The sequence below is a fragment of the Elgaria multicarinata genome, chromosome 17, assembly GCF_023053635.1.
Source record: "Elgaria multicarinata webbii isolate HBS135686 ecotype San Diego chromosome 17, rElgMul1.1.pri, whole genome shotgun sequence".
NCBI classification, from domain to species: domain Eukaryota; kingdom Metazoa; phylum Chordata; class Lepidosauria; order Squamata; family Anguidae; genus Elgaria; species Elgaria multicarinata.
This window is the reverse complement of record NC_086187.1, coordinates 18,902,188-18,916,245: the sequence shown is the minus strand read 5'-3', so window position 1 is coordinate 18,916,245 and position 14,058 is coordinate 18,902,188. Positions and strand designations below refer to the sequence as shown.

Sequence of the window (14,058 nt, the reverse complement as noted above, 5' to 3'; positions counted from 1 at the left end):
GGCCCTGCTCCGATGGCTTTTGGTCCCACCCACCACTGGAATGCAGCCCCTGAGAGCTTCCAAAATGGAAGACAGCCCTCGGGCTGGAAGGGGTTCCCCACCTGTGTCATGGATAAAATAGTTGTGCCATTCCACTAGTCTTTATAAAGGCTCCCCATCCCTCATCTGTTGTCACCCGCAGCCATTCCAGCAGTCTATGCAGAGGGAGATGAGAGGGGAAGCAGGGCCGTTCCTTCTGCCCTTCCGAAAGGCGATTCAATTTTTTCCTGTTCCCTCTCCATCCCTTTTCCCTTGCGTGTCGTGTCTTTTTCGATTGTAAGCCTGCGGGCAGGGACTGTATTGCTTTTGATTGATTGATTGATTGGGATCCCTTTGGGTTGAGGAGCAGTATAAAAATGCTCTAAATAAATAAATACAAATATTGGGAGTGCTTTGCAACAAAAAGGTATTTTCATTCATTGTGATGGCTGTGTGATAATAATGCAATCCTCTTCTGCTTCTGTTTGTAGCATTTGCAACCAGTACAACATCATCGCGGACAAAGTCAGCGAAGTGCCTTTGACCACCGAGGAACTCGTTGAGCTCACAGCCTATTTGAAAAAATCCAGCGAAATTACTGTTTTCAAGTTGCGTCGTGAAATTAAGGAGGCCATCTACAGGCTCGAATTCCTGATGGACTATGCTGACCTTCCCTGTACGTTTTGATATGAAAACTACAGCATGGGGCCTGAGTCCAGGCTAAGGGCAGGGTCGGTGCCAGACTGTTTTGTGCCCTAGGCAGGTGAGCTGCTTTCACCCCCCACCCCAGCGAACCTAGGCACAGGGTGCCATCTCGCCCGCCCGGCCGAAGCGAAGCCAGGACGCTGCGGTGGGGGCGGCGGCTTCAGAACGGCGTGCCCGGCCGGAAGCCGCTCTGGGAGAGCAACTTCAGGGAGCGCCGTTCCGAAGCTGCCTGCCCGCCCCCTCCCCCCCAGCATTCTGGCTTCGCTTCGGCTGGGCACCCACCCAGCCGAAGCGAAGCCAGGACGCTGGAGTGGGCGGGCGGGCGTGGCTTCACTTCGGCTGGGTGAGTGCCCAGCTGAAGCGAAGCGAGGACGCTGGGGCGGGCGGGCGGCTTCAGAATGGCATGCCTGGAAGCCGCCCTCTCAGAGCCACTGTGGGAGAGCGGCTTCCGGGTGCGGCGTTAGGCACCCCCCTTACCTTGGCGCTCTAGGCTGCCGCCTGAGTGGCCTCTATGGTAGCACCGGCCCTGGCTAAGGGTCCTAGCATGGGGACTGTCACCCCGGGCAAGAAATCTTACAGAGCAATTCTGAGTGGGGTGCAGGGCTGGCCCAAGACATTTTGCTGCTTGGGCAAAGAGCAAGATGGCGCCCTCTCCCGTTTCATGTACGAAAGCCGACTGGACTGTTTTTTCGGCATTGACAATGGAATAGCATCCTCCACTGCACCCGAAGGCAGCAGGCTAGCTTAGGGGGCATAGGGCAGTCTGCTTCCACCCAGTTCTCTCCTCCAACATCTTGCTGCCACCCCCAAGCATTTGCCGCCTGAGGCAACCACCTCACTCTGCCTAATGGTAGGGCCAGCCCTGTTGGGGTGGGGTGCATTGAGAAATTTTGTGGCAGACAACTCACAACTTCAGAGCCCTGCTGGCTCACTCAGTCTGGGTGAGAGTGAGCCATGCTAGTTTGTTCTGCCTTTTAAAATTTCTCTCGTGTCGAAAACAATGGGAGGAAAAATACCAGCACCAGCCTGGAACTGGCATTCCTTGGTGGGGCCAATTAAGAGTAGGGTGGCCGTGTGGCCGTTTTTGTAGAGGACAGCCCTCTGTTTCTAGGGCTACCAGAGGACCGTCCTCCGTTTGAAGATATCCTCTGTTTGAAGCGCTGTCCTGTCCAATTCCAGTTTAAAGATAATGAGCCATGATTTTATTAGCCATCGACCCTTAATACCTGAACAGCATGCTGGACAGGCAAGCACAGAGGTCATAGTCTTTTGCAGTGTAATGAGATGTACTGCATTTCTATTTAAAATTCTAATAATCATTTGTAGATTTCCATGTATACATATAAATTAGCACATGCAAATGTTAAGCAAATTTTGTCCTCATTGGGGGGGATTTATTTCCTCTCCTTTGGTGATTCTGAAGTGGCCATCCTAATCAGGAGGTGCGTTGGGATCCAAATACACCTTGCCCCTGGGATGACCCAGATTGGGTTTATGACTGGTGGAGAAATGGTTGGTAGTACTCTTACATCCAAGGAGATTCTGTTGGCATACCGAGAACTCCAGGAAAGTGTCAACCAGCAGGGCTTGGGATGCTGCATGGATCCACTGCTTTTCTCCTCCCCAGCCCCACTTTGGATTGCTCTGCCCACTGTACTTAGAGTAGACCCAGTGAAATCAATGGGATTTAAGTTAGTCATGATTTACATGCCTCACTGATATCAACGGGACTGCTCAAAGTATGTCAGAGACAGCCCCCACCCCCAGGGCCCAGGAAGTTAGGCCAACAGTCACTTTTAATTTGACAAAGGCATTTTTCTCGTGTATAACTCTGGATCCAATCCAGAGTAAAAATGAAGTGTCATGGACAAAATGCAGGATATTGTGAAGCTCAAAAGGCTCTAAATTCATTGGAGGAAATGTGTATTATAAATGTGACTTTTGTGTTTTTTTTATAGACTAATTGGTTTAACTTTGTGGTGCTTTCTTGACCTATAAATGGTTTTTCAAAAGACATTTCAATATATATATATTTATTTATCCCAGATGATGATATAAAACTAAACAGTACTGTTCTTCATTGGCCGGACGAGATTGAGGTCATCTTTGAAACCAGTAGGAACCAGCTGATGAACAGAAGAGATCATGTTGAGCTTGCTCTGATCAAAAGGTAGTTTACTAACTTCTAGGAATGCTTGAGGGCTTTGTTTGATCTGCATTTTTAAAGGAATCAACCTGATTTGCACTTCCCAGATCAGAACACAGTTATTCTTTGGTTTTTCTGTTTCTGTGAATTTTGTGATGCCATTCTTGACTCAAAAATATACTAAAATGCACATTTTAGAATTAAACGCATACAAAATGCACTTTAAAAAGTTTATTTTTTTAAAAAAAATGCATTAAAATATTGTATGTTTTAGTGGGTTTAAAAATAAATAAATCACAAATGTGGAAACAGAACGAACTAATGAATGAAGACTTGTGAAACTGATATGCACTGGAAATGGACTGATAAGTCAGTTCCTACTCAGGATCAGATTACCTCAGAAATTGCCAAAGTCTCTCTTCATCTGTGGGTACCATTTAGGGTGACCATATGGAAAGGAGGACAGGGCTCCTGTATTTTTAACAGTTGTATTGAAAAGAGAATTTCAGCAGGTGTCGTTTGTATGTATGCAGCATCTGGTGAAATATCCTCTTCAGCACAACACTTTTGTAGCTGGTCAAGAGGGCAGGTCTCCTGCAGCTTTAACTGTTGTGATGAATAGGGCATTTCACCTGGTTCTCCATATATACAAATGACACTTGCTGAAATTCCCTTTTCAATACAACTGTTAAAGATACAGGAGCCCTGTCCTCCTTTTCATATGGTCACCCTAGTACCATTTGATTTAGGGGCAGCTCCAGTTCTGTAACATAAAGATATAGGGTTGGATCCAGATGTAGCCATACTTAGAGTAGACCCATTGAAATCAATGGCACTTAAGACTATGCTTACTTTGCAAAATGTAGATCTACAGTTAAGTTTAGGGTTGTTAATTGATTTTCTTTAGAAAATTTTACACCACACTTCTCTTTACAAAAAATAAATCCAAAGCAGCTTCATTCTTGATTTCATTTTCTGTTTGTTTTTTAATTGAGGAACGTTCTTTAAGATGACAGTAAACTATGGTGCTTTGGTTCAAAACAGGTGTTCTGAATTTGAGGCTGTACTTGAAGGTTATAACAAAGAAGTTGAAAGCTTCCGAAAGAAGGATGTCATGACCATGGAAGAAATGAAGAACAATGTTGAAAAATTTAATGAGTTGTCTAAGAATTTGGACTATGCCCTAGCTGAATATGAAGTTAGTCTTCCTAGATTTGAATTTGCAATCATTAACTTTATTTACATTATGGTGTCAGCCTAGGCATGTTTATGCAGAAATAAAGGCGAATAATGGGTGGACATGATAAAGGTGTATCAAATAATGCATGTTGTAGAGAAAGTAGATGGGAAGAGGTTTTTCCCATCGTAATAATTAAACCTGGGGTCATCTCATGAAGTTGAATGGTGGAAGATTCAGGACAGATAAAACAAGTCCTTATTCATGTAGTGGGTATCTATGGAAATTGCTACCAAAAGATGGAGCCAACTTGGACAATTCTAAAAGGGTATTAGATGAATTCATGGAATGGCAATATATTAGTTCCAGTATCAGAGGCTGTATGTAATACCAGTTGCTGGGGAATATGAGTGGGATGGTGTTATTGCATTCCTATCATGCCTGTGGGCTTTCCATAAGCATCTAGCTGACCATTGTGGGAGTAGAATGCTGGATTAGATAGGCCTTTGTTCTGATCCAGCATGGCTCTTCTGATGTTCTTATGTCCACAAAGGTTGCTGATACTCAAGCTGATTCATTGATTGTTTGAAATTGCGCTGAATTTGTGTACTTGGAAGAGGTCTTTTACACAGGGAAGCATTCAGAAATGGCCCAGCCATCTGAGATGACCATAGATGTCCTCTATGGTATTTTACTTGGTGGATTTATCTGGGAATAGCAGTGGTGCCATTTCAAATTTCCCACAATAACATAGAGCGATGTCTTGTTGGGTACTATAGGGCATTGTGGGAAATTTATCTTGGTGACTTTAATGGCCTGCCAGCCTGCAAAGCCCAGGGTGGTCATGAGTGCCAGTAGGCTCTCAAGGAGTGTTGGACGTTGACACAACTGCTCAAAGGATGATGGGTATTGACATCAGACCTGAAAAATGGCATCCCACAGTGTAATACATACTCTTCCACTTTACGATTCCACCAATTAATTATCCTGCATGTGTAGACCTTAGCCATCTCTGTGTACTTAAATTTAAAGATTGCCCCTATCTGTAAAGCAACCATTATAGCTCTTTTTGCCAATGCTATACCAATCCTTTAAAATGATGGGCATCTATGTTACAGGCTATTAATAAAGAAGAGGAGCTGCTTGAACGAGAAAAAAGTCAGTTTCCTCTACTGCAGACTGTCATCACAAACAAACAGCCCTTTGAGCAGCTTTGGGTGACTGCTTACAATTTTCATATAAAGTCTGAGGAATGGATGAACGGTGAGGAATCGTACTTGGCAAAAAGTTGCTCACGAATGAGTTTTGTATCTTTTTAAAGTGACGAGTCCTGAGTTTTATTGCTTTGGGGGAGGCAGTGGTGCAGCTAGGCGGTTTTAGACTCTCAGCCTAGGGCTCAATCCTATGCATGCTTAGACGGGAAGAAGTCCTACAACTCCCAGCGAAAAAGTCCTACAACTTCTGCCTAATGATGCATAGGTTTGTGCCCTTAATGAGAAGGCTATCAATGACTACTAGTCCTGATGGCTATGGGCTAACTCCAGTATCAGAGGGAGTAAGCCTATGTACACCAGTTGCTGGGGAACATGGGTGGGAGGTTGTGTTGCACTCATATTCTGATTGTGGATTTCCTGTAGGCAGCTAGTTGGCCACTGTGTGAACAGAATGCTGGACTAGATGGACCCTTGGTCTGATCCAGCAGGGCTCTTCTTCTTTTCTTTCATTCCTAAATTCTTATCTTATGTCCCCCCCCTCCATTAAATGGCCATGTGTATTACTTTGGTTCTGCTACACACAGCTAACATTTCTCTTTTTCCTTCTCCCGTTTTGCAACTGCTTCTACATTCTTGGTATTTTAAAACAGCAGCACAATTGTTTGCCAGCTCTGATTTTAAAAAATAATAATACTCTGAGCGTGCGCAGTTTCGGATTTTAAATTCACTTAAATCCTAGCACCATCTTGACTACAGGTATAAAATGGAGTTTGGTACTGATTTTGCTCTCTGGGTAGTCATTTGGGGACCTATGGCTGTAGGAACTTTGGTCCCATGTTCCAACCGTGGGAAGGATGGGCAGAAATATAGTGTGTGATCAATCCAAGGAAAGCAGAAAGATCAAGGGGCTGACTTCATGGTGCTCAGCCGGCATTGCTTTCCCCCCAAAACCCTGAGGTTTCACTTACCTAGGGTGGTGTTGAGTAATCCCGATGCCAAGAGGGGAGTATGGGGTTTCTGGCAGTCATATGGGTACTGGAGCCACCGCCCCACTCTCTTCCTGGATTCTGGTGAACCATTGCTGGTCGCCTTCTGCCAGGACTGCCCCATGGATAGGCTACGAAGCGAGATCAGACAGTGGAAGAGATGGGGTGACTTCGCTCCTACTGAAAAAGTTGGGATAAGTCCCTGTTGTGTTTCTTAGAACACTCCTGCTTTCGATGTGAGGCAAATGACGAGGCTTGCTAAGTAATCCACAATGCTTTTATTAAGCAATAAGCGTCTTTTCTACCTGAAGATAGTCTAACCTCTTGGAAACGTCCCCCTAGGCAAAACTATGCAAACTAAGCAAGACAATTGTCCGCTCAAGAAGAATAGAAAGCCACTTCCCAAACGCCCGTAACTTCAGAGAGCCTGGTGCAGAGACAGGTTCTGGTGTAATTGAGCTGACTTTCTCATACCTTCCTTCCGCCTGGTGCATTTGTGCTTCCAGTGGACTCGAGCATCAGCTAGGTTGTTGGGACGCTCACCCCCAGAAGAAACCTCACTTCCCACTGAGTGTGTAGGATTTGGCCTTGAGGAGATAAGCTCTGGAGAGGGCTGACTCCCAGCTGGGGAATCGCCCGTGAGAGTTTCCTCCCCAACTGGTACAGGTTGGCTGGTGTCTGGCGCTGCATCTGCTAGTTCTGAATCTGATTCTGATTGATTACCTGAAACATCTTCTCCCAAAACAGGGGCAGTAGGGTTAGACGTGACAGTCCCTGACCTTTTTTTCTCTGCAGTTTTGCAGAAAAGCCCCGTTGTGGATGTGAATCTGTGGCTGCGGCATATAACTGACACAGCACAGATTGGCAGCCACTGAGGAATTTTGAGTGCATATAGGCAGTCCCCAAGTCTTGAATACCAGAGGTTTAAAATGGCTTATGATTCTTAAGATATTTTTCGATCGTATTGTGCTTACCCAGGTAGACATTTGTCAGAGGTCATGTCCATGTGAAAATGGTCGTTTCTCTGTTGCAATAGGTGCTACATTTTCCCCATGTGAGCAACGTAGAAGATGAAGCCTCCCAATGTGAAACAGGGGTGGTACAGCCCAAGCACAAGGACTGTACTATCCCCCAAATGAAACTAATTTCAAGCCTTCCTACAGAACAGGATTAAGCTGCTTAATTAACAGCTCTGACCAACCATTTCTTGACTATCGAGAAGGATTTATAATACCTGCTGCTCTCACACGAATGTGTAAAGATCATTTTAATATGTGTTTCTACAGCACTTTGAAAGTGTAAAATCTCTCCATGTGCAGGGTGTGTGTGTTATTCTTACATGATTGCACCTTGTGCTCTTTAAGACAGCAGCTTGGCATTTAATTGGTTTTTACAGCGAATCATTGCAGGAACGTTGTGACGTTTTCAGAATGCTCATTTCCATTCCCAATTCTGCGTGCAGGACCTCTCCTACACATGAACGCCGAAGAAATCACCGAGGAAGTCTCTAACATGTGGAGGACCATGTACAAGCTGACAAAGACCTTGGTGGATCAACCTGGACCGAAGCGTTTAGCGGAGAATGTGAAGTTTAAGATCGATAAGTTCAAGCAACATCTGCCTGTCCTCTCTATTGCCTGCAATCGTGGGATGAAAGACAGGCACTGGGAACAGGTACAGTTAAATTTATTTATTTATTTCCAATATTTATATACCGCTCCCCATTCAAAATTTCGGAGCGGTGTACAAGATAAAATAAAAACAGAATAAAACACCTTAAAATAGATTTTTAAAAGAAGAGTGTTTTCAGAGTGTTTCATGTAATGCTTTCAGTACTTGTTATAATAATGCTGTAAAGTAGACCAGTGTTACTATCCTCACCTGAGCTCCTTTTCTGGCCATTTGTCATGATTATATTTGTCTCCCCCACTATTTATTTCCAGATCAGTGATATAGTTGGATATGAGATAAGACCTGATGACACTACTTCTCTCATGAATATGTTAGAATACGGGCTATCAAAATTTATTGAAAAGTAAGAAATGCACCCAAATCTTGTAACTACTGAATATTTGTTGTATGCTTTAAAACATTGATATTTAGGGCATCTTTAAATTAAGGGGAAATCGTATTGCTTACCTAGGGCACTTGTGCTTCCTGCTCTTTGGTGCAATTGTTATGGGCTGCATTATATGGGTGGAGGGAGTGACCACATGATTTGAATTGAATACTTCCACTCTAAGCATGCTCTGTTCACTTCCATTGAGACAGCACCATCTAGTGGTGGAAGATCCCACTTTTTTCAGGATGTTACCACCTTAAAAGTGGCTCTTTTCATGGTGGAATTTCTAACAGATGTTGGAGGAGATGTCCTGGTCATTCACAACGTCATGTAAAAAACATCATGTAAAAAACATCATGTAAAAAACGTCATGTAAAAAATCACGAGCGTGGAATAAATCTCTCCTTTAGAGGAGCCCTTTGGGCACAATGCTATGCAGACAGAAAAAAAAGTCCTACAACTTCCTTCATCCTCCAGCCAATATGGCTGTCTGGGGCATGCTCTCAGTTGCAGGACTTCGTTTCTATATAAACATGCCTAAGATTGCGCCTTTAATTAGAAGGAGGAAGTTAGGAACGTTTCTCCAGCAGAGTTCTGGAGCTGGCTGATGGTCTACATCAGTCTTCCCCCAACCTCATGCCCTCCAGATGTTCCGGACTAGAAATCCCATCACCCCCAGCCGCAGCCTATGGTCAGGTGTGATAGGAATTGTAGTTCAAACTATCTGGAGGACACCAAGTTGGTAAAGGATGGTTTATAAAGGTTCTGTGCAGGGAAAGGTGTAGCTGAAGTCCCACCTCCCTGGAGAGAATCTGCTTGGAAATTAAAGGGATGGCGCTCTGAGGGGGTTGAAATGCCTCCTGCAGTACTACCTGGGCTTGGGAGAAGAGAGCACTTTGGACTAACGTTAGCACAGGGAGGAGTCATCAACTCAGTCCAAGTATGGGGAAGAGCCACGCCCTCAGTTTTCTGAGGATGTCATGGGAGAAGGCAACAAAGATACTCCCCTACCTGTATTCTGCAAGCTACCCAGTTTCTCCCATTTTGTGAGACACTTGCATCTGCTTCCAGGACACCATGCCAAATCTTTACATTTTGCTCTCAGCCAATTTTGCACAGGAAGGAGAGAGCGGTACCAATAGCCTGCCCAGTGGTCTTCCTTTAAAAAACCCTTAAATTTAAAAATCCTTAAACTTCCTGACTGGTACGACAATGGAACCAGTGACCTAGGGAGGTTGTGGGCTCTCCCACACTAGAGGCCTTCAAGAGGCAGCTGGACAAGCATCTGTCAGGTATGCTTTAGGGTGGAGTCCTGCATTGAGCAGGGGGTTGGACTCGATGGCCTTTTAGGCCCCTTCCAACTCTACTATTTGATGATTCTATGATTCTATGAGCTAATTAAAACTTGCAGTGCTACTTTATTCCTTTTCTGGCTTTATGATGTATTGTTCTGTACTTACTTGTTTCCTAATTTACATATCCACGTAGGCTAGAGCCTATTGGTGCAGCAGCTAGCAAGGAATATTCCTTAGAGAAGAACATGGAGAAAATGAAATCGGAATGGGCCAACATCTGCTTCAGCTTTGTAAAATACAGGGACACCGTGAGTACATTTCACCCGCGTTGGAGAACTTTGTTTGAGACAACTGTTCTAATTCTTTTCTCAGATATGTTGATTCACTGAAATCAGTGGGTCTGCTCTTAATTTGGCAGTAACATCCATGGGCCAGGGGAGACCTCATTGGAGGAGGAGTTTCTCCATACCAACAGTGTGAACTCCTGGGATATATGTAAGAACATAAGAAGGGCCCTGCTTGATCAGACCAAGGGTCCATCTAGTCCAGCACTCTGCTCACACAATGGCCAACCAGCCGTCGGCCAGGGATGAACAAGCAGGACATGGTGCAACAGCACCCTCCCACCCATGTTCCCCAGCAACTGGTGCACGCAGGCTTATTGCCTCAAATACTGGAGATAGCACACAACCGTCAGGGCTAGTAGCCATTGATAGCCTTAGCCTCCAGGAATTTATCCAACCCCCTTTTGAAGCCATCCAGATTGGTGGCCATCACTACATCGCATGGCAATCAAGGGGAAAGCATAGCACATCCAGATGTGACGAGACCAAACTTGTAACAACCAGAGCATTTCAAGCAGGAGCTGCAAAAAGGAAGTTGCAGCGGGGAATGTTCCCCGCTCAGAATTCCATTCCACCACCCTTGATGTCCATCGCCACCACAACAATCAGTAAACTTTCCATGATCATTGAGCATGCTCAGTCCTCATAAGATCGCACCCTTAATTAGTCCTCACTGGGCTGTCTTGGTCCCGCACCCCGACCTGTGGAGTTGTCTCCCCCACCCCACCCTGCAAAGGTACTTCTGCATTCCTTGGGATTCCCCCAACCTCCTGATACTTTCCTCTTAAGCATGGAAGGTGGTGTTTTTACATAAGGATCCACATTCGGAGAGTTGAGATCACATGTAGTATATATGATGACTGGGGAGGGGAAAGAGAGGAATGACGCGATGAGCCTAGAATAATGCTACCGTTGTAAGACCCGGGGAGTGGAGCTTTGAGTAATTTGCCTCATTCTTAAGTGTGGCTTCCTTACAGGACACCAGCATTCTGTCATCCATCGATGACATCCAGCTTTTGCTTGATGATCACATCGTCAAGACCCAGACCATGTGCGGCTCTCCATTCATCAAACCCATCGAGACGGAATGCCGGGTAAGGAGAAATGGGGTGGTCTGTGCTGCCGTGTGCTTCCATGAAATGCTTCCTCTAGATGTGCTTTAGAAGGAGAAGGAGAAGGAGAAGAAGAAGGAAGAGGAGGTGGTGGTGGAGGAGGGCTTTGGTGTTGAATAAATGTATTGTTTAGATTAGCTGGCTTCAAACATCTTGATCCACCCCTTAAAGATGATCGTCTTCGAGTGATTTGCAGTAGTTCAGACAGCAAAGTTTTCAAACTCTTAATACCAAACTGTATGCAAAACTCCTAATACAAACCTTGAGCAACTTTGGGGTGGCATTTCCCCCCCCCCCCAGGCTCTCCCATTGGCCACACACACTCCCTGCAGGTGCCAGAAATGGGTGGGGTGAGGGGAATGGCATCCAGTGCTGTTACGGAGTGCCCAAAGGGTCACAATTAGCTTATTTGCAAGCTAACAACGACCCTTTGGGGTCTCTGTATCTACTATGAAGTCCCCAAAGGAACAAATTAGCTCCCAACCCCTCAACCCCACTATTTTTGACCCCCTTGGCACTCTGTAGCAGCTTTGAATATCATTTTGTTTGCAAAAAAAGAAGTGATTTTTGGCTGGGAGGTCTTCCCGAATTTCAGGGGGTCGTGGGGACTGCAGGGGCCACATGTTCCCCAATCCTGTCCTAATAGTTTAACGATAGCAAGTAAAGCTGCAAGAAAAACATTCTGTGCAAAGGCTAGTTTGTACTAATTGCTTAGCAGCCTCATTATCCCTCCTCTGTAAAACAGGAATATTGACAGGTTGCCTTTAGACAGTTTTTTGTGCAGTTTTGCTGGAAAGTTCCCCCCACCCCCATCTTGCTCTGATTGCTGGACCTTGAGCTTCTACGAAAAGTTTAAGGAGATCCTTCAAGCCTGAAATATACCCAGTCTTGCACGAAAGTGTTCATCAGGCCTGGGTGGCAGAAAAGGAAGGGTGTGTTTTTCTTAAGAACATAAGAAGAGCCCTGATGCTGGATCAGACCAAGGGTCCATCTAGTCCAGCACTCTGTTCACACAGTGGCCAACCAGCCATTGGCCAGGGACGAAGAAGCAGGACATGGTGCAACAGGACCCTCCCACCCATGTTCCCCAGCAACTGGTGCACAAAGGCTTATTGCCTTGAATACTGGAGATAGCACACAACCATCAGGGCTAGTAGCCATGGATAGCCTTCGCCTCCAGGAATTTTTCCAACCCCCTTTTGAAGCCATCCAGATTGGTGGCCATAACTACATCTTGTGGTAGTGAGTTCCATAATTTAACTATGTGCTATGTGAAGAAGTCTTTCCTTTTATTTGTCCTGGATCTCCCACCAATCAGCTTCATGGGATGACCCCAGGGGGTTCTAGTATTTTGAGAGAGGGCGAAAAATGACTCCCTATCCACATTCTCCGTAACATGCATAATTTTGTACACCTCTATCATGTCTCCTCTTAGCCTCCTTTTTTCCAAGCTAAACGATAGCACACTCTTTTGTAAATACACTGATGAAGCAGCACGGACAGAAGAGAAAACAATAAATTTTATTTAAACTTGTGTCTCTTCTGCTGAGTGAGGATTAAAAATATTACATTTCGGAGACCTGAAATTGAAATGATCTCTTTGCAGAGGTGGGAAGAGAAGCTTGTCCTGATGCAGGAAATTTTAGACAACTGGTTAAAATGTCAGGCAACGTGGCTTTACCTGGAACCCATCTTCAGTTCTGAGGACATTATTGCTCAAATGCCAGAAGAGGGTAGGAAGTTTGGGATAGTGGACACTTACTGGAAGGACATCATGGTGCAAGCAGTAAGTACTTGCATTTTCTACACTTGGCATTTCCACCTGCCCCTTTACAGCTCTTTCTACACACGTAGCTTATCCACCCGACATCACAGCACCCATGGGTGTAGCAGTTACGGAGTTGGACCGAGACCGGGTTTAAATCATTGCTCCAGCTTACTGGGCCACTGTCGTTCAGCCTAAACAATCTCCTAGGGTAGTTGGGGTGTCAACAGTGAGCCTTACCAAAGCCTCCAGATCTTAGGATGTTCTAAGTGAAGAGGGGTGTCTGATGATAAGGAGCAGTACTGCTGCTTAGATTACAGGCATAATATTGCTATCTGTTGTTATATTGAGATTTGGATTTCAGTTGGCTTTTACTTGTTCTACAAGTGCAACAAAATATTGCTGGGCAGAGTGCTCCTGTTCAGGTTGCCAGCCAGGCAGCCGTGCCCTTTTTGAGGATACTCCATTCCATCCCAAGCACCATTTTCCATCCACCCCACAAGAATTAGTCCACATTCCATGGCCACCATGCATGTGCAAACTTCATCAGGCTATTTCAGCCCTCCTCCCCCACCCTGCCGTGTACTGAGAATTCTTTCTTTCTAAGTTGTATGTTTTATTTTGTATTTGGTACTTCTGCAAACTTTGAGGCACCCTGAAGCCCGCTGATGGTACCTTTTCATTTACATAGTGATCCACATTTAGTGAATGAGTTCACTATTGGCATAGATTGACTGTTCTATGTATATCTCACTTAGACAACAGTTGTTTAAAAGCGGTATAAAATCACACAAGTAAATAAGCAAGTGAGCTGTGATGCAGCCTAATATAATATAATCTTTACCGAAATGGAGGTTGCGCTTGTCTTTTCTCTTTTATGTACCTTTTAAATAATAGGTGAAAGACACTAGAGTTCTGGTTGCCACTGAACAACCGAAGATGTTGGAGAGACTTCAGGAAGCAAATACACTTTTGGAAGACATTCAGAAGGGTCTAAATACTTACTTGGAAAAGAAAAGATTGTTTTTTCCAAGGTAGGTTCATGAAACAATCCCAGTTTGCTGCAAATGAATATCTGCTGATAAATTTGATTTGTTGAGCCACTTGACATAGAGGTCAGGATTCTTGTACTGTGAACTTCTGACAGTACAATAACGGACCTGCTTTATATGAGAATGTAAGAAAAAGCCCTGCCTATCTAGGTTTATTTAAGTCAGCCTTCTGTTTCCCAGAG

At 44.8% G+C, this 14,058-nt stretch overlaps 1 protein-coding gene across 1 annotated transcript in view; it reads left to right on the top strand.

Annotated features, from left to right (window-relative positions):
- DNAH3 (dynein axonemal heavy chain 3) overlaps positions 1-14,058 on the top strand; it is a 94,559-nt gene that overhangs the window by 21,856 nt on the left and 58,645 nt on the right. The window contains exons 14-23 of the mRNA XM_063143478.1: positions 510-694; positions 2,770-2,893; positions 3,914-4,067; positions 5,165-5,309; positions 7,709-7,920; positions 8,190-8,281; positions 9,797-9,911; positions 10,925-11,041; positions 12,666-12,845; positions 13,722-13,858. Coding sequence (XP_062999548.1) covers positions 510-694; positions 2,770-2,893; positions 3,914-4,067; positions 5,165-5,309; positions 7,709-7,920; positions 8,190-8,281; positions 9,797-9,911; positions 10,925-11,041; positions 12,666-12,845; positions 13,722-13,858 — 1,461 coding nt within the window. The remainder of the gene's footprint in view (positions 1-509; positions 695-2,769; positions 2,894-3,913; positions 4,068-5,164; positions 5,310-7,708; positions 7,921-8,189; positions 8,282-9,796; positions 9,912-10,924; positions 11,042-12,665; positions 12,846-13,721; positions 13,859-14,058) is intronic.